The following is a 27,759-nucleotide window of genomic DNA, read 5'->3' as shown; positions in this document are numbered from 1 at the left end:
ATAGCGTTGAAGTTTTTCACCCACGCCAAACTCTGATTAGACGTTGACCCAAAAGTTTGTAGGTCTAATCTAGAATCTCCCTAATCCCTGTTTGCAGTGCAGTTTGTAGAGCCGGAGCAGTGGATTCTGGATGTAAAACTTTGTCCTCTCCGTATGTAAGTGTAAATAAATTATAAATGTGTTTTCGAGTCAAAAATATCAGGACCTGGATTACCAATCTGGTCAGCAGCCGAGAGTAGACGGCTCTTGGAACACTTTCGCACCAGGCATGTACAGGTTCCGTAAACATGAATATCGGTGCTAATAGAAAGGCTTGGACTGAATCATCTGGCATGGCTTTAATCAACTACGTCCTTTTAAGAACTTTCCACTTACTCAATAAATGCGAAAGGAAGTAAGGAAAGTTAAGTAAATTACTAAATTTACTAACTTGCTTAATTGATTGAATTTACTAAGTTGAGAGAGGTTGGTTAGTTAATTAAGTTAATTTAAATGTTCAAGTTTATTTATATAGCACTTTTTACAATTGCCATTGTCTCAAAGCAGCTTTACAAAATGTAAGAATTATAGAACAAAAATGTAAATAAGTGAACTGTGTGGGTTTATCCCCAGTGGGAAGCCTGGCGTGACTGTGGCAAGGAAAAACTCCCTTTAGATTGTATAAAGTAGAAATCATGTGAGGAACCAGACTCAAAAGGGGAACCCATCCTCATTTGGATGACACAAAGTTTAATTATAAACCATTAAAACATTACAAACACAAGAGAGTGAGAAATATCATGAGCACCAGTGTGTGTGACTGAGTGAGTAAGTGTGTGAGGCCGTGCTTCCTTGTTGGTGGGTAGATGATAGAGCTGGCTCCAGCAAACCTGACAATATGCAGTAGGAGCACTTTATCATCCTCCATGCTAATTTTGGCCTCACATGTGTCCTGACTTCTGTTTGAACCCTCCTTGTGTCGGCCCGAGGTCGGACCATTCGAGCCGCTCGTTGTGTAAACGATAATGTTTTGGAACAAGCAGCACCTCAGCTGCTGCTACTTATCCCTTGGAGGCATACTGTTGCTTGGTGTTAGGCTTCAATGTGACAGGAAGCTGAAGGCTGACGGGACTAGACGATTGAGTATTTCTTTAACGACTTGAGCACCTGTCCTTGTTTACGCTAACTCTTTCATGTCTTCTCGCTTCTCATTAGGAAAGTTAATCTGTATGCTACACATTTCTAAACCGGAGCTCTTTAACGAAGGTTGATGGTAGCGCAGGTTAGGAGCTGCGGTGCTGAATGTTTTTCACTCGTTTTCATTGCATTAGGTTTTGACTTTATGCTACTCCACTGCACCACCCTGTAGTTATTTACATTTTAGTCTCAATAGCACTTATAAAAATAGACTTCAAAACATCTTTCCCAACAAACCCCCTGAAACAACATGAGGAAAAAGCTTTGAGAGGAACCACACTCAGGAAAGGAACTCATCCTCTTCACAGGATAGTAGACAAGGCTGTGACCTCGTAACACTGCTGAACATCACACCCCCCCAAAAATTAAGTTGTTCTATTTATTAAAAGGTTAGTATAGTTATAAGCCTGTTAGATGTGTCACATAAGTTCCATCCAACCCTTGATAACTCATTAACTATTATCAGCAAGATCAAAATAATCTACTGAACAAACAGAAACTGAGATGCAAAACAAGTTTACAAACACTTAAAACTACAATACAGTGTGTTTCACAGAGACAGACAATAGTCTTGAGAGCTCTTGTGCGGTATGGAGATGTTGCATATGGTCTAGGAGACTGAGTATTGCAGAATTATGGAGTATAGTTTTAAACCGTGGCCTGTTTTTAGAACTATAGAGTGTGTTCTGGAATGCTCTTTTGGATGTGGTCCTGATTTATGGAATTTGTTCTATAACTTGAGTATAGAATTTCCTCCTGAAACCTTAACTGTGCTGTCAAAGTAGGGACAAATGCTTTGTAACTGTAGCGTATGATCTAGAGCTGGATACTCTTGAACTTTGGAGTATGCTTTCAGTTTATGCTCCAGAAGTATGTGGTATCGTCTTTTGTGGAAACATTATAATGTATTTTTGAACTATGCTGTGTTCAGAAATATAGAATACAGTATGGAGTCTTTTCACGAAATTTTTTTTGGACTATGGAATATGTTCTCCATTTATGCTCTTTAGCTGTACTCCTGAATTATGGAATATGATCTAGATTTATGCTCTTTGGGTGTGCTCCTCATTTATGGAATAATTAAAGAGTGAATATAGAGTTTACTCCAGAATTGAACTGTGTTGTGTCCTACAGAAGTATAGAATACTGTCCAGAGATATAGTCTTCTCCAGAACGGTGGGGTATGCTCCAAAACAAGGCAGAGTGCTCTAAAAGCATAGCTCATTCAGTGATTTTGAATAAAATATTTTTTTTTTAACCAAATGACTGCATTATGTTTCTCTAGAGTCTAAGAATTCTTTCAATGCGATACATATTGATCTTATTTCCTCTCAAAAGAAACATATTATTTTGTATTTATCACTGCTTTGTTGATTTGTGTTGATGTGTTTCTTTATCTAAATGCACACTCAATGTGTGTGGTGACCCCTGTAGGAAGAAAGAGGTGTTACACAAAGTGAGATCTGAAATTAAATCCAATCATCAGCCATGCAATTAAAATCATTTGTAGCATATGTGAAGCAAAACGTTTCCTGTTTAGTAAACAGTGCTAAATACCTTTTATCTTTATGATCAGGACGAGATGTTTAATAGTTTTTTTCCCTCCTTAATGAACGTCTGCGTGCTCACATTGGTTGAGCTGTCAGAGAGGAAGTTGTGGGGTTTTTATAACCAAATGAGCAGCGTGTCAAGATTTTCTTTGTCTTCTGACTGTGTTGCGTAGGTCTTCTTTTCTCTCCCTCGTGCGCATTTTCTTCCTCTGTAGTCTTTTCTTCTTTCGCTCATCAGAAATGTCGATCTGTCTGTTACAGAGGTAACCTCACTCTACCCAAGATTCCAGAGTCCAACATGGCTCTCGGTGTGCTGGGGGTTTTCCTGGGACTGCTTTTGGAAGTTTCTGCTCATGGACCATCCAACGTTCCCAGGACTTCTTGGAGAAATGAAGGTACAAACGCTTTTATTGAAATGTATACAGTTGAAACAGGATTTTTGTGGTTTTGTGTTTATCTGTGTGGATAAAACTCAAAGCCTTGTGTTTATGGAAGTAATACTGACAGCTCCTTATGTATAAATTTATCTAGAAGTGCAATTGACACTATGGGAATATTTTCTTATAAATAACTTCAAACCATCCTATTTTTATTAATTCATTTGACACTGCAGAAATTTGTAGTGTAGGATTTTGAAACAATCACCAAAACTAATGGCACATATACTTTTTGGCCAGAAGTATTAGGACACCTGAATTTTTCAAATCCCCCAAACCGTTACCACAATGCTGGAAGCACAAAGCTGGATAGGATGTCTTTGAGTGTAGTATTATTACATTTTTCCCTTCCTTTGAACTTTAATACCCAAACCTGTTCCAGCATGACAATGCCCATGTGCACAAAGCCAGCTACATGAACCCCTGTTTTACAGGGGTTGGAGTGGAATATATTAAGTGTCCAGCTATAAATCTCTGACATTAACCCTTTCAGATAAATTGGAACACCTACAGCACCCCAGGCCTCCTCACCTCATCACAGTACCTGACATTTTGCAACACCATTGTGGCTGAATGAGCACAAATCAAACAAATAATGCTCTTCCCAGCTTATGTAGATGAAGTAAAAAGTTGTCCAAAAAAGAAATAGTGAAGTAAAGTACTTGAGTAGAGTAACAATGTACTTGTACTTCATTACTTCTAATCTCTGGTTAAGACCACCTCTAGCTTCTCTGTATGTGGGACATTGTGACATCTGACTTGAATAGTAGTGTGTGTGTGTAACTGTTTATACGAAAAAGGGTAAATGACGATCCTGGAAGACATTTTAGGTGGTAGCTTAGTGGTTAAGTCATTAAACTTTGGACCCAAATCTCATGAGTTTAAATCCTAGCCACACTATGCTGCCACTCCTGGGCCCCTGTGCAAGGCCCCTAACCCCATAGCTGCTCAGTTGTATGATTGAGATAGATGTAAGTCGTCTGGATAAGGGTGTCTGCCAAATGCCGTAAATGTGTAAAAGTCTACATGTTTGTCTGTGGATTGTTAGACTCTATGCTGTGACTTTCTCTTGTGGTTTTTAAAAAATGTTTAGCTTTTTTATGCCACAGGAAGTTGTGTATGAGGAAAAGAAACATGAAAGAGAGAATGCATAACTGTAACAGTTGTATTTTCCTGTAAGAGAGGCACTGACACAAAGTCAAGAATCCTAAAACACACACACACACACACACACACACACACACACACACACACACACACACATTCCGCCACCTCGAACAGCTTGCGTCTCAGCAGTGTTCTAGAGTCCTCCTGTGCCTGAGATCCTTTATGAAGTTCATGCGAGCAGTCGCTGTCAGGCGAAGCACACCGTGTCATTTGGTGTCTTTTTATGTGAGATAATGTTCCATTCACTTTAGAGCAAATTAAAGGCTGTGTTTAGAGCTGAACAGAAATCCTCATGCGAGTGCAGACGAGCGACAGTTGAAGACGTGTCACTGCTTTAATATAATATAATGATATAATATTATATATAACTTTAAACCTGTCTTGTGTTTCCTGTGTGTGTTTTGTGTCGTTGTCTGTCTGATTCATGTGTCTCTGTGTGTGTGTGTGTGTGTGTGTCTTGTGTCTTTTGTGTGTATCCAGAGGTGAGCTTGGTGGACTTCTCCGAGCCGGGTGTGTTTAATTACTCCACTCTGTTGCTGAATGAGGAACGAGGCGCGCTGTATGTCGGGGCGAGAGAAGCCATTTTTCACCTCGACATCAATAACATATCTGTCAAAAATAACCAGGTGAGCATTTCTAAAATGTATACAGTGCCACAGCAGTGTCTCAGGCTGATTCTGTACTTGGTGTGTGTGCGTTCATTGTGCGTGCGAGCATTGTGCATGCGAGTGTTTACCACAGACACGAACTCATCCACATTTTCAAATATCTTTTTTTCTTTAACTCTGTTATACCAGAGGTCAGTAATCAACTTTTTTTTAGAGGTTTTATTCCTCTTATTCCACAGCCGCTTGAAGATGAAGTTCTAAGAAGTTACGTATTGAAAAAACACATCATAGATTTTTTTTTTTTAAATATTCGTTTATGTTTACAGTCAATGCGGTAAAGCTTTCCTGTAACAATGTAGTTCCTGTTCTCTTTTCGGTTTTATCAGATATAAACAGTCACTTCCTCCCTAGTTTGACTTTTATCCTGCGTCTTGAAAACCTAGGTACAGTTTTACCTCTGACTGTAACAAGGTTCTCACACTGTCGACTCCTTCATTACAGGGGGTCTCCTTAAAGAAAACGTCATTGTGTCACTTGTGTGAAATTATATATTTTAAAATGTATAAGAAAAATAATAGAAATCTGGGATCCAACTACTGTCCATCTGAGCTGCTCTTATGGAAATAATTAATTTATTATTCTTTAAATAATATTAATATCTTCCTGACAAATCGAGAACTCTGAAGTCATATAGTAAATAGAGCAATAGTGCAAGGCTTTTCCAGAGGTCAATTCAAGTTTATTTCTATTGCGCTTTTCACAACAGACATTGTCTCAAAGCAGCTTTACAGAAATCAACAGTCAAGGTGAATGGTGTGCATTTATCCCTGATGAACAGCCTGTGACTGTGGCAAGAAGGAAAACTCCCTTAGATGTTATGAGGAAGAAACCCTCAGAGGAACCAGACTCAAAAGGGCAACCCATCCTCATTTGAGTGACATCGAGTTTGATCATCAGAGATGTTTTCAAGGCACTTCGAATTTAGACTAGAGGGTATTTTTTTCTTGTCTGTGGTAATCACACATGCTACAGGTGCATTAGAGTAATCTGGAGAAACACTGCATTGTCAAATGAGACTGCTGTCTTGTGTGAAATCGTTTTGAGTGCACCAACTGCATGATGTTTCTCCAGTGAACTAAAAGCTCCTTTTTTATGGTTTTAAGGTGCTGTGGAAGGTCCCAGCTAATGACATGAGATTGTGCACCTTAAAAGGGAAATCCGAAGAGGTACATTTTACAACAACATAAACACTCACAAACAAGTTTTTTGTTTGCCCCCACTGCACTTATTTTTCTTTCTTCTTTTAGACGGACTGCCAAAACTACATCCGGGTTCTTCAGGTGTTGGATGAAGAACATCTGTACGTGTGTGGAACCCATGCGTTTCAGCCGCTCTGTGATTACCTGGTGTGTACGATTTCGGTGTCCTTTCAGAATGGAGATTTCTTTTTAAACAATTAAACATGGGATAGTCCTGATGCCAGTAGCCGTCTGAGAAACTAAACATGAATTAATCAGATGTGAAGATGGTGGTTTAGGTCTTATTGCCATGAGAACCTGCTCTTGCCATTACAAAAACAAACTAGTCATTTGGCACTGTAAACAACAGCCTAGAAACTTTTTTTTCTAGATCTTCAGGGAGCTTGACCAGAAAGGAAGTAACAAAAAGAATCCAAAAAAGAACAAAGTTTCAGAAACAAACAGCTGCACGAGTCTATAAAGTATCAGGAGATCATAAAAAGGACGTGTCCTGCAGAGTTTTTCCAGCTAGAAAACTCGAGTTCACCCTCTGGATCTGGTTTCATTTGTTCCAAACACAGTCATGTGACTGAAGAGTGGAAAAAATGAAGCAGTTTAAGATTACTCCGGAGAGATACGAGATGTCCTGCGGGCTATGAAACAGTCAGGGTGAAATGTACTGTACTATAAGTGATGTGGTTTTTGTTGTGTTGTGTTGTGCTGATGTGTATCTCAGGGATTGCTTGTGATAAATTCCAGACACAAATCATATGCATCATGTGATCATCAGAGGCAAACTATAGAGTTTTCTGTGTATTAATGTTCATCTTAAACAATAAATCTGTTCTTTGCATGCAATCTCTTCTCTTCCCAGTCTTTAAAGGACTTCACGCTGATGAAAAAGCAGGATGATGGCAGAGGGAAGTGCTCCTTTGACCCTACTCAGAGTTTTACCACGGTCATGGTCGGTGAGTGATCGGACCTTTTACACGCCCTTCTTCTTGTAACGTCCAATTATTTGTGGTGTAATCCTGAGCGCATGCACTTACACCACTGCATATCTCTTACAGACGGTGAGCTGTACTCGGGGACGGCGTATAACTTCCTGGGGAGCGAACCGATCATCTCCAGATTCTCGCGTCCTCAGACCCTGCTGCGGACGCAATACTCCACCTCCTGGCTCAACGGTACGCCCTGAATCTTACGTCACTAAATTAGTAACTGGCTCATGTAAGGAACGGACCAGTAAAAAATATTTCTGTGTGCAGAGCCTAGCTTCGTGTATGCAGACGTGATCCGAGAGGGAAGCAACAGCCCAGACGGAGACGACGATAAGATTTACTACTTCTTCACCGAAGTCTCGGTGGAATATGAGTTCTTTGGCAAGCTGCTGATTCCACGTATAGCTCGTGTGTGCAAGGTGAGCTTGATGCACTTTACTGTGGACAAACCCTGCTGTCTTGTACCGTGCCCTGTGATGTACCGTGACTGTTATCGATCATCCATCATCTCTAAATTTTCCTTCATTCTGTTTAGTGTTCAGTTTTCATCTTGAGTTAATTATTTGTGTCGAACATCAGGGGGATTTAGGAGGTCAGAGAACTCTGCAGAAGAAATGGACGTCATTTCTGAAGGCCAAGCTGGTGTGTTCCATGCCCGAGATCAATTTCGTCTTCAACGTGATTCATGATGTGTTCATAGTTAAAAACCCTGACTGGAGAGAAACGGTCATCTATGGCGTCTTCACCTCCCAGTGGTAAGTGTGTGTGTGTGTGTGTGTTCCTGTTTTGAATACCTGTTACGCACACACATCACCACCTCAGTCATACCCATTGCCTTAGTCATCATGTGGTATTAGGAAGTGAGCTTTAATTTGCATACAAAGCTAAAACTTGATTTTTTCTCTCTCTCTCAGGGGGAACATGGGCCTCTCCGCTGTGTGCGCGTACAACATGACCTCAGTGGACGAGGTGTTCTCTAAAGGAAAGTACATGCAGAAGGCCACAGTGGAGCAATCCCACACTAAGTGGGTACCATACAACGGCATCGCACCCTTTCCCAGACCCGGAGCGGTGTGTATTTCTATTGAAAATAACTAGAGCATGTTTAATAAAATCCAGTGCAAGCGGACAAATGTTTATAGCTGTTATAATGTAACTAATAACCATTTCACAGATGTGGATGTAAATATAAAGTAATCGGCATTAATCAACTTCTTCGCATTAGCTCTGAGAAATTTGCTCCAGTTGATTTATGATCACATTTTTCTCTTGAGAAGTGACTGAATGATCTTTCCTTTTTCTGACTCCTCATGTTCTCCTCATCATGTTACTACAGTGCATTAACAACCAGAACCGCATGCAGAACATCACCAGCTCCCTGCTTCTCCCAGATAAAACGCTGCAGTTCGTAAAGGACCACCCGCTAATGGCCGACCCCGTGCTGCCCATCGGCCATGGGCCGCGTCTTACCGCCAAGGCCGTTAACTACACCCAGATAGTCGTCGAAAGAGTCACTGCCCTGGACAACAAAGTCTACGATGTTCTCTTCACCACCACTGGTAAGCATGCGGAAACTCCGTATAAGGTCTAGAAGATTCTGAGGATGTTCTAAAGGTGTTTTTATTTTTAAGAACCTGCATATCTGTTATGGAAAATAATTATTAACATTCTTGTTTTTGTCAATTATGATGTTTTATCAGATAAAGGGTTTCTGCACAAATCTGTGGTGTATGAAGGAGGCTCGCACATAATCGAGGAGATCCAGCTGCTGAAAAACCAACAGCCAATCAAAACACTGCAGCTCGCTTCAAAAGAGGTATTCGCAGAGATTGGCACAAACGTAAATGCTTCCTGAAAGTGAGCTGTTTGTTGTTGTTTTTTTGGTTTCAAATTAGGTAATTGGTAGCGTTTTGAGAAGGATCTGTAGTCAGATATATATATACAGAGCCTGTTGAAGTTTTGAAAACACCAATTTTTTTTATTGTTTTGAGACTCATGCATGTTTGTGAGTCAGAGAACAGGTAAGATGATGATAGCAGACTGCCTCAAACGCACAGTTAATGTTTTGGGGTTGTTTTGGAGCAGTAAAGGTTGAAGACTTATTCCAGGTGAAGCACACCGAAGCACATGTCTAAGCTCTGTAAGCGTTATTTAGCGAGCAAACGGTCATCTGGAGTGATATCTATCATGGAATGGCCTGCCTTTCACCACACCTCCTAATCTCCAACCAGTGAAGAACATCTTTGGCAAATTTTACAGGAGGCATAAAGTATTTCAGCTGAATGTTTGGAGAAATTACCTGTCCATGTCCCGAGAGTGTTGTTGTTGTTCATGCTGTGGGAGGATTTATTTGTGAAAAAGAATTTTGAGCATCACTAGGGTGTCTACATTCCTGAAAAAGAAAGCGTTACATGTCTTCTCAGCTGTTCAGGAAAAGGAAATTTTCCAGCTGTGGACACCAAGAACAAATAAAAAACAACTATTCTTTTTTTTCTTTTTTCAGACACAATGCCTTTCTTGTCCAAAATTACACGAACTAACTCAATACTTTGTTCCCTACAGGGTAGTTTCCTGTATGCAGGTTCAGACTCAGGAGTAGTCCAGGCTCCCACTGCATTCTGTGACAAATACGTGACCTGCATGGACTGCATTCTTGCCCGTGACCCGTATTGTGCCTGGGGAACACACACTGCTTCATGTATCAACATTTTCCAGAAGCAGGATAACGGACCATACCGGTTAGTTACTCACCTGAGCATGACGTCACAGTTTGCACATATTGGGACCTCTAATGTTCAGACACTGATCGATTACTAAAAAAAGTAGTTTTTTTATTAACATTTTCTATAATAACGTGGTTTAAAATGTTCTGCAGCCTATTTTCCTGACTGTCCTTCTTTCTCTTTCATAATTTAAAGGAAGTTCATTCAGAACCTGAGAGGAGATGCAGAGGAATGTCCATTAGGTAAGCGCTGTAGATAATATAAATAACCTAGATAACTTGGATACCTTCTGTGCCTGTTTAACCAGATAGATAAAGCAGAAGTGAGTGTGTCTGCCGGTTTTTCAAGAAAAAAATAAAAGTATGTAACATAATGACACAATTCAAACTAGTTCCTGTATCTTTATTTTCTGTGTTGTAAATCTTATTTAAAGAGAAAAGGCTGAGAGATCGTACACAAATATGACACGCTGCTGTATGGTTACGTGCAGTGTGTGATTAGGATAAGATCTTGTGCAGATTATATATATATATTTGACTAGTGTGCACTCCCAATTCACAATCGGTTCGCTATTAGTCGGTTCGCATTCACACGCATGCACTTGACCTTGACCTCGTTAGTCTATTAGTTACTTTTTAACAAGGCATACCATTGTAGTAACTAAATTCTACAACAAATTTATGAAGAATGTAGGTTTGTGTTACATTTACGTACAAACTATTATGGCTTTATCTTTTGTGTTGATGGTTTGAGTCGATCCTAATGCGGTGTGTCGGCATCCTCTCTAATCCTGTCTCCCATCTCTTCTCTCTCCCACAGCGAGGCCACGCTCGATGGAGAAGCCCCAGCAGATGGTGGTAAAGCCGGGCAGTTCGGCGGAGCTGCCTTGTAGCGTTCGCTCAAACCTGGCTCAGGTATTTTGGAAGGTCAACGGCAGCTTCCTGACTGAGTCTGTTCACTTCCTCCTGATGGCCGACTCCACGCTGCTTATCTACAGCGTGACAGCACAGAGGCAGGGTCACTACGAGTGCTGGACCGTCGAACAAGCTGCCGGAAAAAACTTCACGCGAATGCTACAATCCTACAATCTCCGAGTGGAGCCTCCCGAAATCTCGTCCGACTTCCCGGTCGAGATCGTCGATGTCCCCGATCCTGATGCATCCACATCAGGCACCACGAACCTCAGCTCCACCACGTCAAGGCGAGGTAATGACGGCAACAGTAACACAGCAGGACCACCACTAACGCCATCTACCATGTCCAGCGTGCCTCAGCCCCCACTAACCCGCCCCGCTACCACGGCTAACGTCTACGCCTCAAAATCAGAACCCAAACATTACGTCCCTCCTCAAAGTAGCGATTCACGAGACCAAGGACCCGAGATCATGGATCCTCACGCAAAGTACCTGCAGTATGACAACAGCAAAGCGCTGCTCTTCCTCTTCCTGCTCTTTTTCCTGCTATTCCTCTGCGGCCTGGCGTATAATTGCTACATGCAGTACCTCCCAGGTCCGTGTCTGAGGCTCCGTGCCGCCGTGCTCGGCACGAAGAAGAAGCCTCAGCAGGGCGATTACTCGTCCTGCGAATCGGGACTGATGGAAGCATTGCCTGAAAAACAAAACCTGAACGCACCGCCGCATCAGAACGGAGCTCTGCGAGAAACGGGATACGAAACGGAACCGGAGCGCATAAACGGCAAAATCCCTTCGAACAGCCGCGGAGAGGACGGCGATGGCGCATCAAAACAAGGACCTTTTGACATAACCTGTGAATCGCAACCGATCGAGTTTGCAGATGCTGATGCATCGTAACAAAATGTTACCCTTTTCGATTTTTTTAGTTTGGCTAGGTTTAATCCAAAACATCAAAAGCTTTTTTTTTTTTTTGGTGTGAATTTTCTGATCAGATTTTTGACAGCAGTGATTATTTACATTTTTTTCCACCCCAAATTTCCAAATTGGAAATGTGATTTACCAAATTGGTAAGTTAACTGTGTTTTCCAAATTGGAGAATTTTTTTTATTTTTTTTTTGGTGAGTTGGGACAGATTTTTTTTTTTTTTTTTTTTTTCCCTCCCCCTTTTTTCTTTTATACAATCTGTTGCGTTGTGTCACGTTGTTGCGTATTACTCTCAGGGACGTTGAACGTATTTTGCCAAATCTGTGCCTCATAAGCACAATAAAGAAGGAGCCAGCGCCCTAAAGAAAGAAGTAAGCAGAGTGCTGGATGAATGGAAGTTTGGATGAGCTGACATAGACATCGTGAGGAAAATCGTTCCTCATGGATATGGAAATGTTGAGTTTCATAGAAGACTGGAGATGATGCAACAGTATTTTTTTTTTCCACTGAGAAGCAAAAAAAATAAGCTTATAATCTGTGCGTTTGGTTTTGTATAGTTGCGGTTCCAGGATCGGTTCTCGTTCCCCTGTGGTTTTCTCACTCACTCACATGTTCTCTAACAACCACGGTCCTGGAGAACACAACAACTGTGACTGACGTGGAGTTTTTTCAGGACTGGGGCTAAGGATTCTTTTTTTTGAGTTTTAGATTATTGAAGGATCTCAGTTAGCTATAAAAAATTTTTTTTTTCTTTTTACTAACCACCTCAATTAGTTTTCGGCTCACCTCTTTGTGTGCGCGAGAGTTTTCAGAATTTCTTACTGGGTCCCTCTGTCTCTCTTCTTCTGTCCATTCCTGCACAGCTTGCTCATCTTCGTCCTCCTCCTCTTCCTCAGTATGGAGAGGTTTGGAGGGTGGAGGTGCTCGTCTGCTCCCCCCGCTCCTGAGCGAGCAGTCCTGGGGTGTTCATTCCCACCAGGCCTTCTTCCTGTTTTGCCTGGCTGTGGGTGAGTGGTTCCTCTGACCTCTGAAGCCTGCCTGGCCTGCTCACCATCTCTCATGCTTGCTGTTGTGGTGTTTCTACTTTCTATTTCTTTATCTATCTTTACTTTCCTCTTTCTCATGTCTCTCTATATTTCACCTCTGTCTTTTTTCCTGTCCTCAATTTCTTCTGTCCTCTATTAGCTTCCTCTATTCATACTCAATCTCTTTCTCACTCTCCCACTCCTTCTCATCCCTTTCTTACTGTCTCCCTTCTTACCCCCCCCATCGCCTGTTCACGATACTCTACAAAACTGCTTCCTTTTTTTTCCCGTCAATATTTTTTTTTGTTTTGTTCATCGTCCCATCACAGCTGTTTCGAGGTCTTCCGATTAAATCAGAAGGCTCCGTTGAACTGTACGAAGACGATGAAGCGCTTGCGTAGTATCAACATGATGCAGATGCATGTGGAGCTGAGCGATGCATGTTGCCAAACACTTCCTTCACTGCCTTCAGTTACGGTCACTGGCACGGTTCCGAACGTATCGGTGCGTCGGTTTGCCTCTGGAACATTTTGCACATCGACAGATTTATTATTTTTTTTCCTGGACAGTTTCTAAAGAACAATCGGTTTTGCAGTGGTGACTTTTTTTTTTGTCACACTTGGAAAATCTCTGATGTTGGACTGAGTTTGCTGTTAGACTCGCCTTTCTGTAAAAAAAAAAAAACACATCAAAAATCTGACTGAACTTTAAACCCAGTGTATATTTGACCTGTTATTGTAATTTCTCCCATATATTTTACATGTACAGTGTAAATATAAGTACATATGTGTATACTCTGGCTGTACATAATTCCTCTTTACATTTTAGCCACCGTAATAAATGTGCTTCAATGTTGAAGGTCCTGTTTGCATTCTTCACTTCTATCAGAGTACTTATGGAGATCTGAAGCAGAAAATTCGGAGCCGTATTTCTGCTGATTACACTATTTTCATTGTGGGTGTGAGCTTCTGAAAACAGACAAGATGTCAGCTGAACTATTACACTGATTTAATTTCATCTGTGCCACGTATTGAGGATGATACAAATGCAGATTAAGAGCATGTTTATTAAATAAACAGACAGAAAATCGCAGTCAAACTCCGCAAACAGTCACAGATCATCAAACAACAGAAACTGGTCGAAACGATAACGAGATCGACCACAAATCAGGAAATGTGAAAAAACAAAACAAAGAACAACCTGCAAACTCAGAAAACTGAACTTTACAATGAGCTAAATGACATGTTGTTTGAAGGCTGCCGGGTCTGATGGTTATACTTTTTTATTTACATTGTAGCAGCTATAAACAGTCTTTCCCTCAACAGCCTGTCTTTTCTTTCTCTTTTGAAAGTTACCAAATAACGAAATAAACATATGTAACTGTAACAAAGTGCTGACACCAGAGATTTCATCCATATAGGACTACAATTATTAAACTGTGCATACAAATTAAATTAAATTGTCGTAAATTCTTGAATGTTTTGGAAATAATGATTAATGATTTGCTTTTTTTTTTTTTTTTTATAAAGAATGCTTAATAGGAGCATTGAAATGCTTATGTATTTGAAGAGTTTATTGATAATATAATCAATAGAATCAAGAAACTAAGGCAGGGATGCAAACTTTTGCACTGTAACTAAGCCTAGTCCAGTCATAACAACAGCTGTAATCAAATTTGTGGGCATGTCCAGACTTCTGATTCTATACCTAGAGTTCACTAATTTACGCTTGTGTGCTTTGACTTGATTGGTTCCTCACTTCCCCTCGGTGCATGGCTCAATCTGAAAGCTTGCTGTGTGTGATTTTGTTAGCACGTGAGTGCTGTTTTTTTTTCCTCAGGTCCTCCTGACGTTAGCTTCGAATGGCGCTCGAACGGGCGGAGACTGGAGACGCCCGTCACAGAGTTCAGGCATGCCCTCGGTGCTGATGCTGTGTTGGTGAGCAGCTGGGTGAGGGAGGAGCCTCTGGTTAAAGATGCCCAATACCGATGCAGCGCCGTGTCCCACGTGGGAAATGACACGTCTAAAATCGATCTGCGACTCAGCAGCAGAGGTAATGGGTCCTAATGGAGGAGATGTTTTAACCATCAGCAAATAAAAGCACATGGATATTTGGGGGAAAATATACTCCATTCTATGCTATAAAGACCCATACACTCATTCTTATAATATTCTATTTTATAGCCTCAGTATTGATAATACAGATATATTACTATAATATAGTAACTCACATTATACTGTAAATTATATTTTATATCAGACTTGCTCTTGTTGCCTTTATTATTCTACATCGTACCAAAACTAATGCTCATTACAATGCTTTATTGTATTATTAGACTATTACAATACTTATTAAAATACTATATAAGACTCGTTACAATACTCCTTTATCACAATCTATTACTCATTCATATACTTTATTAGTTTAATGGAGTATAATACTCTTATTTTACTCTTTATCAGACTTTAATACTCTATTATACAGTGTATCAGATTAGATTTCGTAGATTTCGGCAGAAATAAAATGTATTTTGGGTCTTTTCAAGTATGAAAGGCACAACAGCATTAATGTTTCCCCCAGACCTCCATACACATTAAGTTTGATGGTGTTACTTTCTTCAGATGAAGCGCCCGGCGTGTCTGAAGAGCTGAACCAGTGGAGATCTGCCCTCGCAGAGCATGAGCAGCAGTTTGAGAACTGGAAGAAAATTTGGGTAGGTGTGTGCACACAGCTCCAGCACCTCCAGATAAAACTCCTGACTGGCTGGACTGTACTTTTTAACCCAGACATATCATATTTATATTAAAATCTAACGGCTGTATGTATTTAGTAGCTTTTTCTTTTAATACAATGCTCACTGATTGTAACTAAATGCAGTAAGGAATGTGCAATCTGTTCATCCTAACCATTGTAACGTCCTCCTCGTGCTACGTGCACTGCTTTCCTGCGTGTGTGTCATGCGTCCCTGTGGTTGTGGTGGTGTGATCTTTCTGTTTACATCATCAGGAAAAAAAGGAAGGAAAAGTCAGCAGTGGCTTCAGCGTTCGCATGCCATCCTAACCGGCTGTCAGCTGAGTGTAACGCAGTAAATTATTCATCAGCAGAGCTCGTGTCAAGCAGGCGGTGATGTCTAACTGTAACAGTTGTTGTGGGATAAACAGATGGAAAGGACTTTCTTAATCCTTTCTAAACGGGAGAGGGGAAAAGTGGAATAATAGAAGATCCTGAAAAAAATCACAATGTGTGTGTGTCCTGAACAGGAAAGCTGCGATGGACAGGGTGTACTCTGATGGAGCTGCATTATCTCTGGATGAGTTACCATGTGGTCTTGAGTCCGAGTGTGTGATCTCCACTCAGCCAGGACACATCCAGCACATCTCCTCTTTCTCTCTCTCTTACTCTTTTTTCTTTCTCTCGCTGGAGAATGTGCCCAGGGAGGATTAAAAAGAAAGTCTCCAGTCTGCATTTTGGGAATGTGACGTTTCCAGAAAACCAGACATTTGAAATGACAGGAAAATCTCATGGTTTTAAACCACGATGCAGAGATCAGATTGGGTCGAAACGCTGCCTTATACTCGCTTGTGTGCAAGTAAAGCACAAGGGCATCTGAGAGAATGTGTGTGTTATCCATTTGTTTAAGGATTGAGAGTTACAGTGATGTTTAATATTTATTTAATATTTTTCTTAATTTCTTTAAGGTTTGGTTAAAGGAGCAATATGATGTTTTTAGAGCCCCCTGCTGTCTGCAAGGGAAAGTGCACAAAGTCAGCTCCATGATGATATGCTTTTCAGGGGATTGAGTGGAAAAGCTTAAGGAGCCTGCTTTAGAGCTATAAACCCCTTCAAACACAAACACTAGTGGAACATCTTCCCAGAAGAGTGGAGGTTATTATAAAAGCAAATGAGGACTAGATGTGGAATGAGTCCGGAATTTACACTTTTCTTATTTTGCATTATTGTAAAATTATACATTTAGAACAATCCTGCTTTAACCTTTTTTTTTTTTTGGTACTAATCATCTTATCAATTTAAAGTTTTTAATATACACTTAAAATCCTCCATATAAGCCTATGAAAGTAGACACCTCTCTGCCCCTACACTGCAGTCAGGATTAATAGGTGTGTTTAAAAAAAAAAAAAAAAAAGTTTCAAAGACAAAGTGGTAGCTCGATCGTTGAGTCTCTGGGTTACTGTTTGAAAGGTCTGTGGTCCAAGCCCCAGAACTGCCAACCTGCCCCTATTGGGCACTATAACAAACTTGGATCCAGAGGCACTGCATTATTTCTGACCCCAGACTTCTAACAAGCTTAGATATGTGAAGAAAAAGTTTCAATATGCTGTAATTTACAGGTGACAAAAGCCTTTCTTTCTTTTCCTCTAAAGAGAATAATAGGAATAAAATGTTTTGAGGACAATTAATTTAAGATAGGATTGATAAAGCTCAGGCTTTACAACGGCATATGTGAGAGGGGTTCATACAGAAATGTGTTATGATCGTCTTTTTAATAAACTGGACATTAAAAATGGTTCACTTTATCTGTATTTTTTTCCCCCAAATCAGTGTGTTTTATGTTTGTCCAAATCAGATTGGGCATTTTCTATTACATCTTTTTTAAATAAAGCTGACTTTGCGTATTCTAACCACACACACACACACACACGGTATAAATTACACTGTTGGCTTTTAACATTTTGCTACTTTGCAACAAAACCCAATTTACATATTATACTGAATGGGTTTAATTATTTACCTTTCATCCAAACACACACACACACTGGTGGTCAATACCACAAATGGCTTGAACAGAAGATACCAACACAAATATGCCCTATACTTCCAAAGATATTGGGTTCTGGGTTCTTGTGACGAATTAAATTTGTAGGGATTTTAAGTATTTCTGGGAACTCTGGATCTGCAGGGAACGTTGTTAATTCTGGTTTTTTTTTTTTTTTTTTTGGGGGGGAGAATTGAGATACCACTCATGGCCTTCAAAAGTCAATGAACTGTTGATCTCCTGGGAATTTCACACACAAAATGCTTTAAAAGTACCCAGACTGGTACAAAAAAAAACAAACACCACCCAGAATTCTGCTTATGAAAACATGTTCTTAAGGAAAGATCTGAAATGCTTTTGCTTTCTCAGATAACCAGAACACCATCTCGATATGCATAAACTTCAAAGTGGATGATATACAACAGAAAGAAGACAGCAGAGTTTGACATTTTTCTGCCAAGAACAGAAATCTGAAGCTCCAGTCGACACCAAAGGCTCTGCAAAACCAGGAGGATTCAACAGATCAGAAAAAAATATGAGCTGGATTTTTTTCCAAGGCCTTGTTGATAAATCTAAATTGAAGCTGGTTTAAAAATAAATAAGTAAAACAATTGTCCGTTTGAAGTCAGGCTGTAACAGCGACCTCCACCCATAACCCAGACACAGCACTGTAAATATGTCACAACAGCGCCATCTTCTGTTGTGACACGGAATAACACTTAACCACAAGAAATGTTTTCCAACGTAATACATTCAATATGAAAAATCGTTGTATTTATTAGATTGTACAAGACATGCTGGCTTTACAATGGTCATTTTTTTACTTGATCAGACATAAAACGTGGTCATTTTCCATTTCTGAAAGTCAACATTTTGCACAAGAAAAGGCACGTGGACAGCGAAACCTTGTTCAAACCTTTTTGTTTTTTTTGTAAGTGAGCCTCAGTCGTTACGGTTTAATCCCTACATCCTTACAGCATTTATGTGGGACCTAATATTTTCCCCAGAAATGATATTCATCAAAAAAAAAAAAAATAAAATAATTGTGGTTTTAATCCTAAACATCCAGGCTCTCCGTGTTACAGTGCTTCGTAATCAGATCAACATCACAGAACATCTTCACCATCACAAGTCAAATCAGTGATGAAGACTTTCAGTGATTGCATTCCTTACAGTATTATTCCCAACCTGGTGACTGTGCACTTCAGACAACTCTGTTAGAAATACAAGTCATTAGGTAAAAAAAAAAAAAAAAAAGAAAAATTAAAGAAAGAAAAATTATCCACCACAAAACTGCATCGTCCACGATACGGATGTTAAAGGCGCACCAGGGAAAACTTTTAATCGTTTTTTCAGGCAGAATCATTTTTAAACCCCATTTCATGTTGCAATGTCATATTTCTCTGACTGAGCGTGGATGCTGAGAAAAATCCAGCTTACTGCACAGGAGGTCGTAATCTGAAAGGTGGCGAGTATTCACTGAATACCAGAATAATCCGCAGGAAGGCTCCAGAGAAACTCTCGGGGTCATTGCTGCTTTGGAAGAGGCCTTCTAAACAACAGGATGTGGGGTTCTGGAAGAACATGAAAAGGGGGGGGAATCTGCAAGTTATACCAGTGTAGATTTCTCATCAAGTACAAAATACACTATATGGACAAAAGTATGTGGCCACCTAACCATAAGATTAGACCATTGTGCTTCTTGTTGAACATCTCATTCCACATTTAGTTCCCATTTTTCCCCTGTTTTCCACATTCATTACGTTCAATAGGGTCAGAGCTCTAAAGGAGGAGATCTTCATGGAGCTGGCTTTGTGCACAGGGGCACTGTCATGCTTTTGGGGAACTTTGGGGAACAGTTTGGCGAAGAACCACATATGATGGAAACGTCAGATGTCCTCATACTTTTGGGCATATAGTGTATGGACAGTGATTTGATTGGATAAAAGTAAACAGTGATACTGACCGGGTTCATGAATCATGTAATGAACCCATCCGAGAGACTGCTGGACGCCGAGCCTCCTCCATTCATCCTCAGACATCAGGTGGGACTTGGGGACTTGCTTGGCGAGCTCTCGAGGCAAAACCACATGCCTGACAAAGACACACAACAAAAAAGCTTTTAGCGCAGATATATTCAAACGTAATGATTCAAAACATTTGTTCTCTTTTTAAAGCTATTTTTGGCCAAAATATTTCAGTGTCAGTCCAAATATTCACTCTGGACTTCAATCATGGAAAGAATTCTCACATTTGGCCCTATTTGACTCATCTCTGTCTTCAAACTTCTCGTAATATTTTGCTCAAACAACGAACACTCTTTATCTGACCAATCAAACATTCAACTGATAGAAAAACACCAACTTAAAACACTACCTGCCAAACCGGTAACATCCCGATACGTATCGACTTCTTTTGTATCGTACCGCGATACGATATTTTTAGTCAAATCACTCAGATTTGTGCAGCTCAATCTTTCAAGCATTTCGATTCTCGAAAGTCGATCCAAAACCATAATTCAGGGGTATAAACTGCCCACAAACATTTATTTGATACAATTTTTTATGAGAAATAAACTGGTTTGAGTGAAGAACACTTGAGTCCTGAATCTGACAGGATTTCTTTCATCACTTCCGGGGGAAATAAATTATCGCCTTGCCCCCGGCCTGAGTGGAGAAAAAGTTTGATAAATAATGAAGTAAAAAAAAACAGCTTAGTTATTTAGTAAAAAATTGTATTTAATGCTAAAATGATTTCCCTTGTGACTGATAACACACAGCTAATAACAGCTAATAACGGGTTTTAGATGCTAATCACGGATTCTTCCACTTCCGTTACCTCAATTTCTCACGTTACCTGTACTCATAGAGGTCGTCGTTGTATTTATCGGAGTAGTAAATCTGTTTATGAGCCATATCGCGTACAAATAAAATCCTAAACAACCGTAACAAAGCCGAAGTTTCTGATCCCTTTACTTTTATTTCCTTTGTTTGTTTATTTTTATATTATTAACACCCCCCCTTTTTTTTTTTTGGTGAAATGTTCTCGGCCGGGCGCACGAGCCACTCTGGAACGCGCGAAATAAAATAAGAAGACTGGCGCGCCTGATTGGTTACAAATCAACCACATGACCCATCCACCTCCACTGAGCATGCGCACTATTCCCCGAACCCTGTACCACTTTGACCGTATCCCAAATAGCCTCCGTTTCTATCCAAGAGCACTACGCTCTAAGTGCACAAAACCAACAGATTTGACCTTACAAACCACGGCACATGTTCTCAATTATTTAAAAAGGTACAGGGAAGCAGGCCCACATGGGAGTACAAGCGAGACGTGGTTAAATGCGATAACGACTACGCTTTGCTCCCTTCGGAGTCTACCTATGAAGGGGCCGTAAATAATTGTTTGGAACACGTGCTTTTGAGGGCGTCGCACAATTTCTGCGTAAAACACGCGACGAGCGATTCGTAGGCGGTCATGTGACTGTAAATCTCAGGCAAATTATGGGCGCGTTTAGAAAAGTATTTACTTTAGAGAATTTGCCATAACATTTTTTATTTTTTTTTAAAAACAAGCAAAAACGAAGCATTATAGTAATTCAATGTAAAAAAAAATATTAATATAATATAATGTAAATAATAATAATAATAATAATAATAATAATAATAATAATAATAATGCATATATAATTGTAAAGATGTAGATAATGTGCATGTTAGATATGATGTATTACTTTTTTATTTATTTATATTTACCTTATGAAATGTAAAATTATTATTATTATTTGTTTTGGTAAATATAGATGTGAAATGACATTGATTAAATGTAAAATAATTATATTATATATTTTTTATAAGGAGATAACACATTACCTTGATAAAATGTCAAATAAAGATAATAATAATTATTATTATTTATGATGATCATACTAATGATTTATTATTATAATTATTATTATTCAATTTGATTGTATATAATAATGCTGTTTGCACATTTCCAAAGTCACCTGTTTAATTACTATTTTTGATATTATTAATATTAATGCATTTGGTTGTTAGAATTTGTTGCACACCAGCAAAAAAAAAGAAAAAGAAAAGAAGCTGAAATACAAGATATTTGTAACAATATTTTCTGTTTTATTTTGCAGATCTTGTATAAAAGATTTGCACAGCACATGTAAATCAAAATGTTATTGAAATATTTACAAGTTTAATAAAGAAGAGACTTTTTATTCTTCATAGGCAGTGTCCTCTTGAACATATACAGATCTTATAACTTCTACACTAAAATATTAACAGTCTCATTTTCTGTTTTATGATCATACAGTACATCCAGCTGACTGGAGTTTCCTGCTGTAGTAAAGCCGGTGCTGTGGGTATCTTCCTGCCTAGTGAATGAGCTCTCCTTGGGCATGGGGACAGATTCTTTTACCTCCTGCTGGGTGATTTGATCATCGTCCTGGGCATCTACTGTGGTCTCTTTGTCTGTGGATGAACGAGCTTCATCACTTTCTTCTCTTGCTGTCGGTTTGTTCTCTTTCTTTCCATCTTCTTCAGGCATCTGTACTGGAAGTAATGGAGTCAGCTCCAGAAAGGGTCTATAATGAGGTGTTATGGGTTTCACTGTCTGAGGAACATCGATGGGGATAAAAGCATGTTTTGGAGGCTTAGCTTTGGAAGAAATCTTCGTTTTTTCCGACTTACTTGGTGTGGCGAAACAAGTTTTAGCAGCGTATTCACTAATGACTGATTTGTAATCTGTAGCTTTCATGTTTGCCTCATGTGGATCCCAGCCAATGTCAAGTGGTAAAAACGCTTCTGCAATATCTATGTCCTCTTCAGTTCCCCTTTCTGGTCCTTCATCCTGAAAAACCACACGTCTGGTCTTAGTCTCTGTTGTTGGTTCTTCTGGTTTCTGACATATCTGCATAGGTTCGCATGGAGAAGAGCTAGCGCTGCTTCTAAAGAAATCAGTGATTTCATTCACGTCCTCTAGTGTCCCTGCGTCAGCCTTGTCTTTATGTTTTAAGCCAAATGCAACCTGTGACCACATCCTAACTCCATCCTCTTGACACTCATCCTGTAATGGATCCGACTGAGTCACTGGGGTTTCATCTTTAAGCACAAATTTCTCCAAGTAGCCTCTGTCTTCAAAGTCCGACTGCTGGCTGTGGAAGGACTTTTCTGAAGTCATGCTCTCCGTATCGTCTTGTTTCATCCTGCTTCCTAAGGCGTCCGCATACAAATCTGTGTACATAAACGCCATGGCCTTTGGCTCCTCCAACAGGACAAGATCGATAATTTTCTGGGGTCCTTCAGGAAGATAGATTGGAGTAAGGATTGATTCATGGCTACCGAACAGGGCACACCCACTTTTCTTTAAGGGTGATTTTGTTTGATCATCTTCTTTGTCCCCTTTTGTTTTATTTAGGAAATTTGGGTCTCGTCCACCTCCATAAAATACCTCATCCACGTGTTCGCTGGTGGTCTCCACTTCACTAATAGGTACATAATCTTCTGAAACTTCTGCCGCTGGTTTTCCTTCAATAGCAATATCTTTGAGTTCTTTTTGCTTATCGGCCGTTTTAAGCACTTGGTTACAATCTACTACAGGAACTCCTGATGGTGTCTGGTGGTCCAAGAGTGTGTATTTCTCAAAGTAGTCCTCACATGTACCTTGTTTTGGTGCTGGCTTGATCGAAGGTGGCAAAACTAATGGCTTTGGTACTATCTGAATGGTAGCTTTCAGATTGTCCATCTTCTCAGATGTCTCGTCATCTTCAGGCATCTCACTGGCTTTTATAACAGGTGTGGCTTCAAGGTAAGACAAGTTATCTACCAGCTCTTTGGTCTCCTCCTCATCCACTGTAGTCACCTTAGGGGGCACAACAATATTCAAAATCTCTGATCCTTCAGAGACTAAACGGAACAAACGTTGATTTCTCGCTTCTTTAGAATCTGTCCTTTCATCCTCTTTTTCTTTCTCGACCACCATGTTGGGGACTGAGACCTCCACCATGGCCGGCCTGTCAGGTTCTCTTAGCACTTCATCCTTTATCACTGGTAGCTTCTCAAGCGCCTTATTCCGCTTCCTTTTCTTCCTCCTGATCATATGTTCCTCGTCCATTATGAAGATGATTTGACCTGCCATTTCTGATCCTGGACTAGTTGGACTTCTTGGAACAAGGCTGTTGTAGAGATCTGGGGGAGGAGAACTGATTTCCGAAGCCCAGGGTGTAGAGCAGCGGCTAGACGCAGTTTCCCAGAGGATCCCGCTGTCCTCGCTCTGTAACGCTACCATTGAGAATGCAGGATCCATCATCAGGCACTGAAGTTTGGGCTTCACTATTTCCTCCTGGACTATTGCTCTCAGGCTGAAACAAATCAATCGATTTCCAGAAATCAAATGCCAAATAAAAACAATGAAGTAACAAATGCTTCCAGGTAAAGTGATGCAAATTATATTCATAAATAAATCTTCATATCTGCAAATGGTTTAATGGTTATATCGCAGTCATTTAGTCAATAAGTGAGTTTTTCAACATTGCAGTCCTTCAGTATTATTATAGTGTAATATATGAATAAAACAAGTACAAAAAAAAACTCAAATAGATACTCATTTGGTACTAAGCACATTTTATAATGAGATTTGATATAAAATTGTTTATCAACACAATCACCTGTTACTCAAATACTCCTCTTCGTCGTTTGCACTTTGAGCCCCTTCCTCTTCCTCCGTCGCTGCTCCTTGTAACACAGTCATCTCGTTATCCAGGTCGTTTTTCTCCATCAAATCCATTTTGCTTGTTTTTTTGAGGGGTAAATTTTTCCTTTCCTCTGTAACTTCAGGAGCCCTTTGGAGACCGACAAGTTCATGTAGGTCAATGGTTATGTCTTTGCCAGTTGGGAGATGTCTCTGTCTTGCTCAGCATTATCTCGAAATAGCCCACATGTTCTCGGCTCACCACCAGAGCCATCTGTAAAATGTTTCTCGCTCATACTTTATTGTGGACACATCAGTGGGACATTAAATTATTATTATTTATAAATATAAAAAACTCTGAACAGTGAAAATGTGCAGAAGCTGGTTATACATATATAATCTATAAATATTTTTTTTATTGAATTACAAAAATTTAGTTATTAATAATAATAATAATAATAATAATAATAATAATAATAATAATAATAATAATAATAAATCTCAATAAACAAGTTGAAATATTCAGGGTGATGTATAGTTTTATGGTGACACGTTTTTTAAAAAATGTTTTAATTAATTTTAACACGTTTAACTCACACATAAAATGTTTTATTATTATTTTAGTAGAATTATAACTTATTAATACGTGTGAAAACATTCTAGAAGGGAAATCTCAGTGGGACTTAACAAAGGGTTTCCAGGGCACGACCCAAAGCTGCTGCGTTAAGCAAAGACTAAATACAAGGCAATTATTTTTAATGTAATCAAAATATTCGATTTATTACTTCAAAGAAACTAAAATATTCAACACGACTCTTCTGGAATATTTTCAGCACAGTGCCGGTGGATGCTTCATAATCAGACAAATCAATTGCATAAATGCATTAGAAATAATTCAAAACTTTTGTTGTTATTATTTGGTTGTCTAATGTGCACTTTGGACAAAAGTGTTGGACACCTGACCATAAAATTGGTATAATTTTTATTTAAAAAAAATTAGTAGAAAATATAGGGTTACGGTTATACAGTAATTAATGTGTGTTTCTCTAATTAACACAATCTCCTTAATTAACCAGGAGAATAGATTTACTGTATTTTGACTGAAAGGAACTACTGATGATGGTTTATAATAGCGAATAGCAAGGCTTGATAACAACAATTTATTTTCCTAATTAAAAGTTCTTGATGATAAAGTTAAGAAGTAGTTCTAGAATATTTAAAAAAATCTTGAAAAGAAAAAAAACAATACAGTATCTGTGGTAGATCTGTAGAACTCTGCTATTAGACACTAAACTGTTAACCAGGAGGCCCGGGTCGAGCTTGAGGTTCATGGTGTCACCTGTTAACGCCTGTCGTCTGAGTTATGTGGATGTGTAATAGAAGAAGAGCCAGAAACCAGGACACAGCAAAATATGTGTGTGTGTGTGTTTGTGTGTGTGTGTGTGTGTGTGTGTGTGTGTGTGTGTGTGTGTGTGTGTGTGTGTGTGTGTTTATTCCCTGGGTTATATACACGGTCAAAATATAGGATGCATCATTTTTAGGAGAAATGAGCCGCTCAGCTTTATTTCAATACAATCGTGTTTGCAAAAAATGTGCAATAGTTTAATTTTACGCCCATCGCAGGCTTTCTTTATTTCAAATAATACTCTAATCAGATGAACAACGGTACCAAAATAATACACAATGTATATACAGATAGTATACAAACACACACACACACATATTGTATATATATATATATATATATATATATATATATATATATATATATATATATATATATATATATATATATATATATATATATATATATATAGTATATGTTGTGTTTGGTAATTTTGTAACCAGATGTTTTTTAATTGATTTCCAAAAATGGATTGGGTAATTGATTAATTAAAAGTAGTTATTAATGCTGCCACATTTCCCCCCTAGTTTCCCCCTTAGTGTTGAGATTTTTATTGGGAGTGAAGAGGATGGATAGGATTAGAAATGAGTTTATTAGAGGGACAGTGCATGTAGGACGTTTTGGAGACAAGGTGAGGGAGGTGAGACTGAGATGGTTTGGACATGTGCAGAGGAGGGACATGGGGTATATCAGTAGGAGAATGCTGAGGATGGAGACACCAGGAAGGAGGAAAAGAGGAAGACTAAGGAGGAGGTTTTTGGATGTGGTGAGGGAAGACTTGTAGTTTGGTTGAAAGAGGCAGATGTAGAGGACAGGGGGGGTATGGAGACGGATGATCTGCTGTGGAGACCCCTAATGGGAGAAGCCGAAAGAAGAGTCTCTTTCTGTAACATCTGTAAAGGGGAAAAATAGTATTTTTTTCTAGATCTTGAAGTACTTAATATTTAGAAACATAATTATCTTGGAAACAGGGCTGTGCAGAAGGCCACAAGGTGTAATTTTCTTTGTATTTTTGTAAAGATAAATGTTTGTAGATGATATGTTGATGTTAATAGGGTGAATTAAAATGTGAAAACATGCCTGCAGATTGAAAAAAAATTGCAAAAAGAAAAGGAAGTAATGGAAGGATATATGAGCACCTTTATGGGGTTTGCAAAATAGTCCAATCATAGGAGTCCCCTTTGTGACGCTAGGGGGCACCAAATCACCACTTTGGATTTATTTATTTATTTGTAATTGTGGTGTGTATACGTTTTCTTAAAAGCCATTGAATTATGTTGTTTAAATTTGTATTAACAATTTATTAAGCGTCCTGTGGTGTAATAGGAATAAATACAATTTCTATAATCATATAATTATTTCAATTTCTTATAAAGATTTAAAAGAAAAGAAACTCATCTAAAGGGTAGGGCCCTAAAATACGTTCTGGAGGTCAGAGCTTTATAGGAGGCCACTCCAACCCATGTTAACCATTTCTTCATGGAGCTGGCTTTGTGCACAAACGGAAATGATCATGATGAAACAGGGAGAAGTGAAGGAAAAGTGGTGACTCAAAAGTTAAAAGTCACTGAGTTACTGATAAGAAGGTTGCTGGTTTAAACACTGAACTTAAACAAGGTCCTTAAAACACGTGTCTTCATGGGGGCTATCTTTTTGGGAACAGTTTGGGGAAGAATCAGATAAGTCTGGTGTCCAAATACTTTTTTTCTATATGATGTCTATTGGTTTATCAGCTAAAAATTTTAAGATAAAAAAACTCCTTCCTCATAATGTCCAATAGCATTTCAGCTAGTTTTTCTAACCAGGTGTGTGTGTTTAGACCACCAACCAATTATGCATTTGATGCTCATTTATTCCTAAAAAATAGTTTTTCCTTTTTAATCAAATTATTCCAAACAAAACTTCTTTCAGATGAGCCAAATATGGAAAATCTATTATTTTTGCTACATGTTCTAAAAACGATTCACATGCCGTTTGAATGAAACCAGACACCATGACAGGTCATAACAAAAAAACTGCTGAGTGAGCAGGAGGTTTTTACTTTCATACGGGAGCGAGCCGGGGGGTCAGATATGGAGCTTGCAAAACAACATGGACATGTGACACTACATG

General features: G+C 39.2%; 3 protein-coding genes across 15 annotated transcripts in view; 1 reads left to right on the top strand and 2 right to left on the bottom strand.

Annotated features, from left to right (window-relative positions):
• The window catches only part of sema4d (sema domain, immunoglobulin domain (Ig), transmembrane domain (TM) and short cytoplasmic domain, (semaphorin) 4D), a 48,106-nt gene extending 31,223 nt beyond the window's left edge, over positions 1–16,883 (top strand). For 8 of the 13 annotated variants that reach the window (XM_083563673.1, XM_083563672.1, XM_083563674.1 and 5 more), the window contains 14 exons: positions 2,988–3,121; positions 4,811–4,956; positions 6,102–6,164; positions 6,246–6,344; positions 7,051–7,144; positions 7,247–7,363; positions 7,445–7,596; positions 7,757–7,932; positions 8,092–8,248; positions 8,514–8,736; positions 8,878–8,993; positions 9,740–9,915; positions 10,096–10,142; positions 10,720–13,621. In XM_083563673.1, coding sequence (XP_083419799.1) covers positions 3,025–3,121; positions 4,811–4,956; positions 6,102–6,164; positions 6,246–6,344; positions 7,051–7,144; positions 7,247–7,363; positions 7,445–7,596; positions 7,757–7,932; positions 8,092–8,248; positions 8,514–8,736; positions 8,878–8,993; positions 9,740–9,915; positions 10,096–10,142; positions 10,720–11,711 — 2,655 coding nt within the window. In that variant the 5' untranslated portion in view covers positions 2,988–3,024 and the 3' untranslated portion in view covers positions 11,712–13,621. Of the gene's footprint in view, positions 1–2,770; positions 2,896–2,987; positions 3,122–4,810; positions 4,957–6,101; positions 6,165–6,245; positions 6,345–7,050; positions 7,145–7,246; positions 7,364–7,444; positions 7,597–7,756; positions 7,933–8,091; positions 8,249–8,513; positions 8,737–8,877; positions 8,994–9,739; positions 9,916–10,095; positions 10,143–10,719; positions 13,622–14,602; positions 14,816–15,384; positions 15,477–16,023 lie in introns of those variants that run through there. The other 5 variants (XM_083563666.1, XM_083563667.1, XM_083563669.1 and 2 more) reach the window with 4 other exon arrangements.
• Positions 16,884–16,908: 25 nt separating this feature from the next.
• LOC310738619 (cyclin-dependent kinases regulatory subunit 2) lies at positions 16,909–20,671 on the bottom strand. The gene is made up of 3 exons (XM_083563759.1): positions 20,394–20,671; positions 19,504–19,631; positions 16,909–19,111 (listed from the first exon to the last, which is right to left on the bottom strand). The coding sequence occupies exons 1-3, from the start codon at positions 20,450–20,452 to the stop codon at positions 19,065–19,067; spliced, it is 234 nt and encodes a 77-aa protein (XP_083419885.1). The 5' UTR covers positions 20,453–20,671; the 3' UTR covers positions 16,909–19,064.
• Positions 20,672–21,655: 984 nt separating this feature from the next.
• On the bottom strand, positions 21,656–24,536 carry LOC310738847 (uncharacterized protein). Its single transcript, XM_083564280.1, has 2 exons — positions 24,220–24,536; positions 21,656–23,913 (listed from the first exon to the last, which is right to left on the bottom strand). Exons 1-2 carry the CDS (start codon positions 24,336–24,338, stop codon positions 21,819–21,821), a joined length of 2,214 nt encoding a protein of 737 aa, XP_083420406.1. The 5' UTR covers positions 24,339–24,536; the 3' UTR covers positions 21,656–21,818.
• Between the last annotated feature and the right edge of the window lie 3,223 nt (positions 24,537–27,759).

Source organism: Silurus aristotelis (assembly GCF_946808225.1).
Source record: "Silurus aristotelis genome assembly, chromosome: 16".
Classification (NCBI taxonomy): Eukaryota; Metazoa; Chordata; class Actinopteri; order Siluriformes; family Siluridae; genus Silurus; species Silurus aristotelis.
Note: the sequence above shows the minus strand (reverse complement) of the source record. Positions and strands in the feature narration are given on the sequence as shown.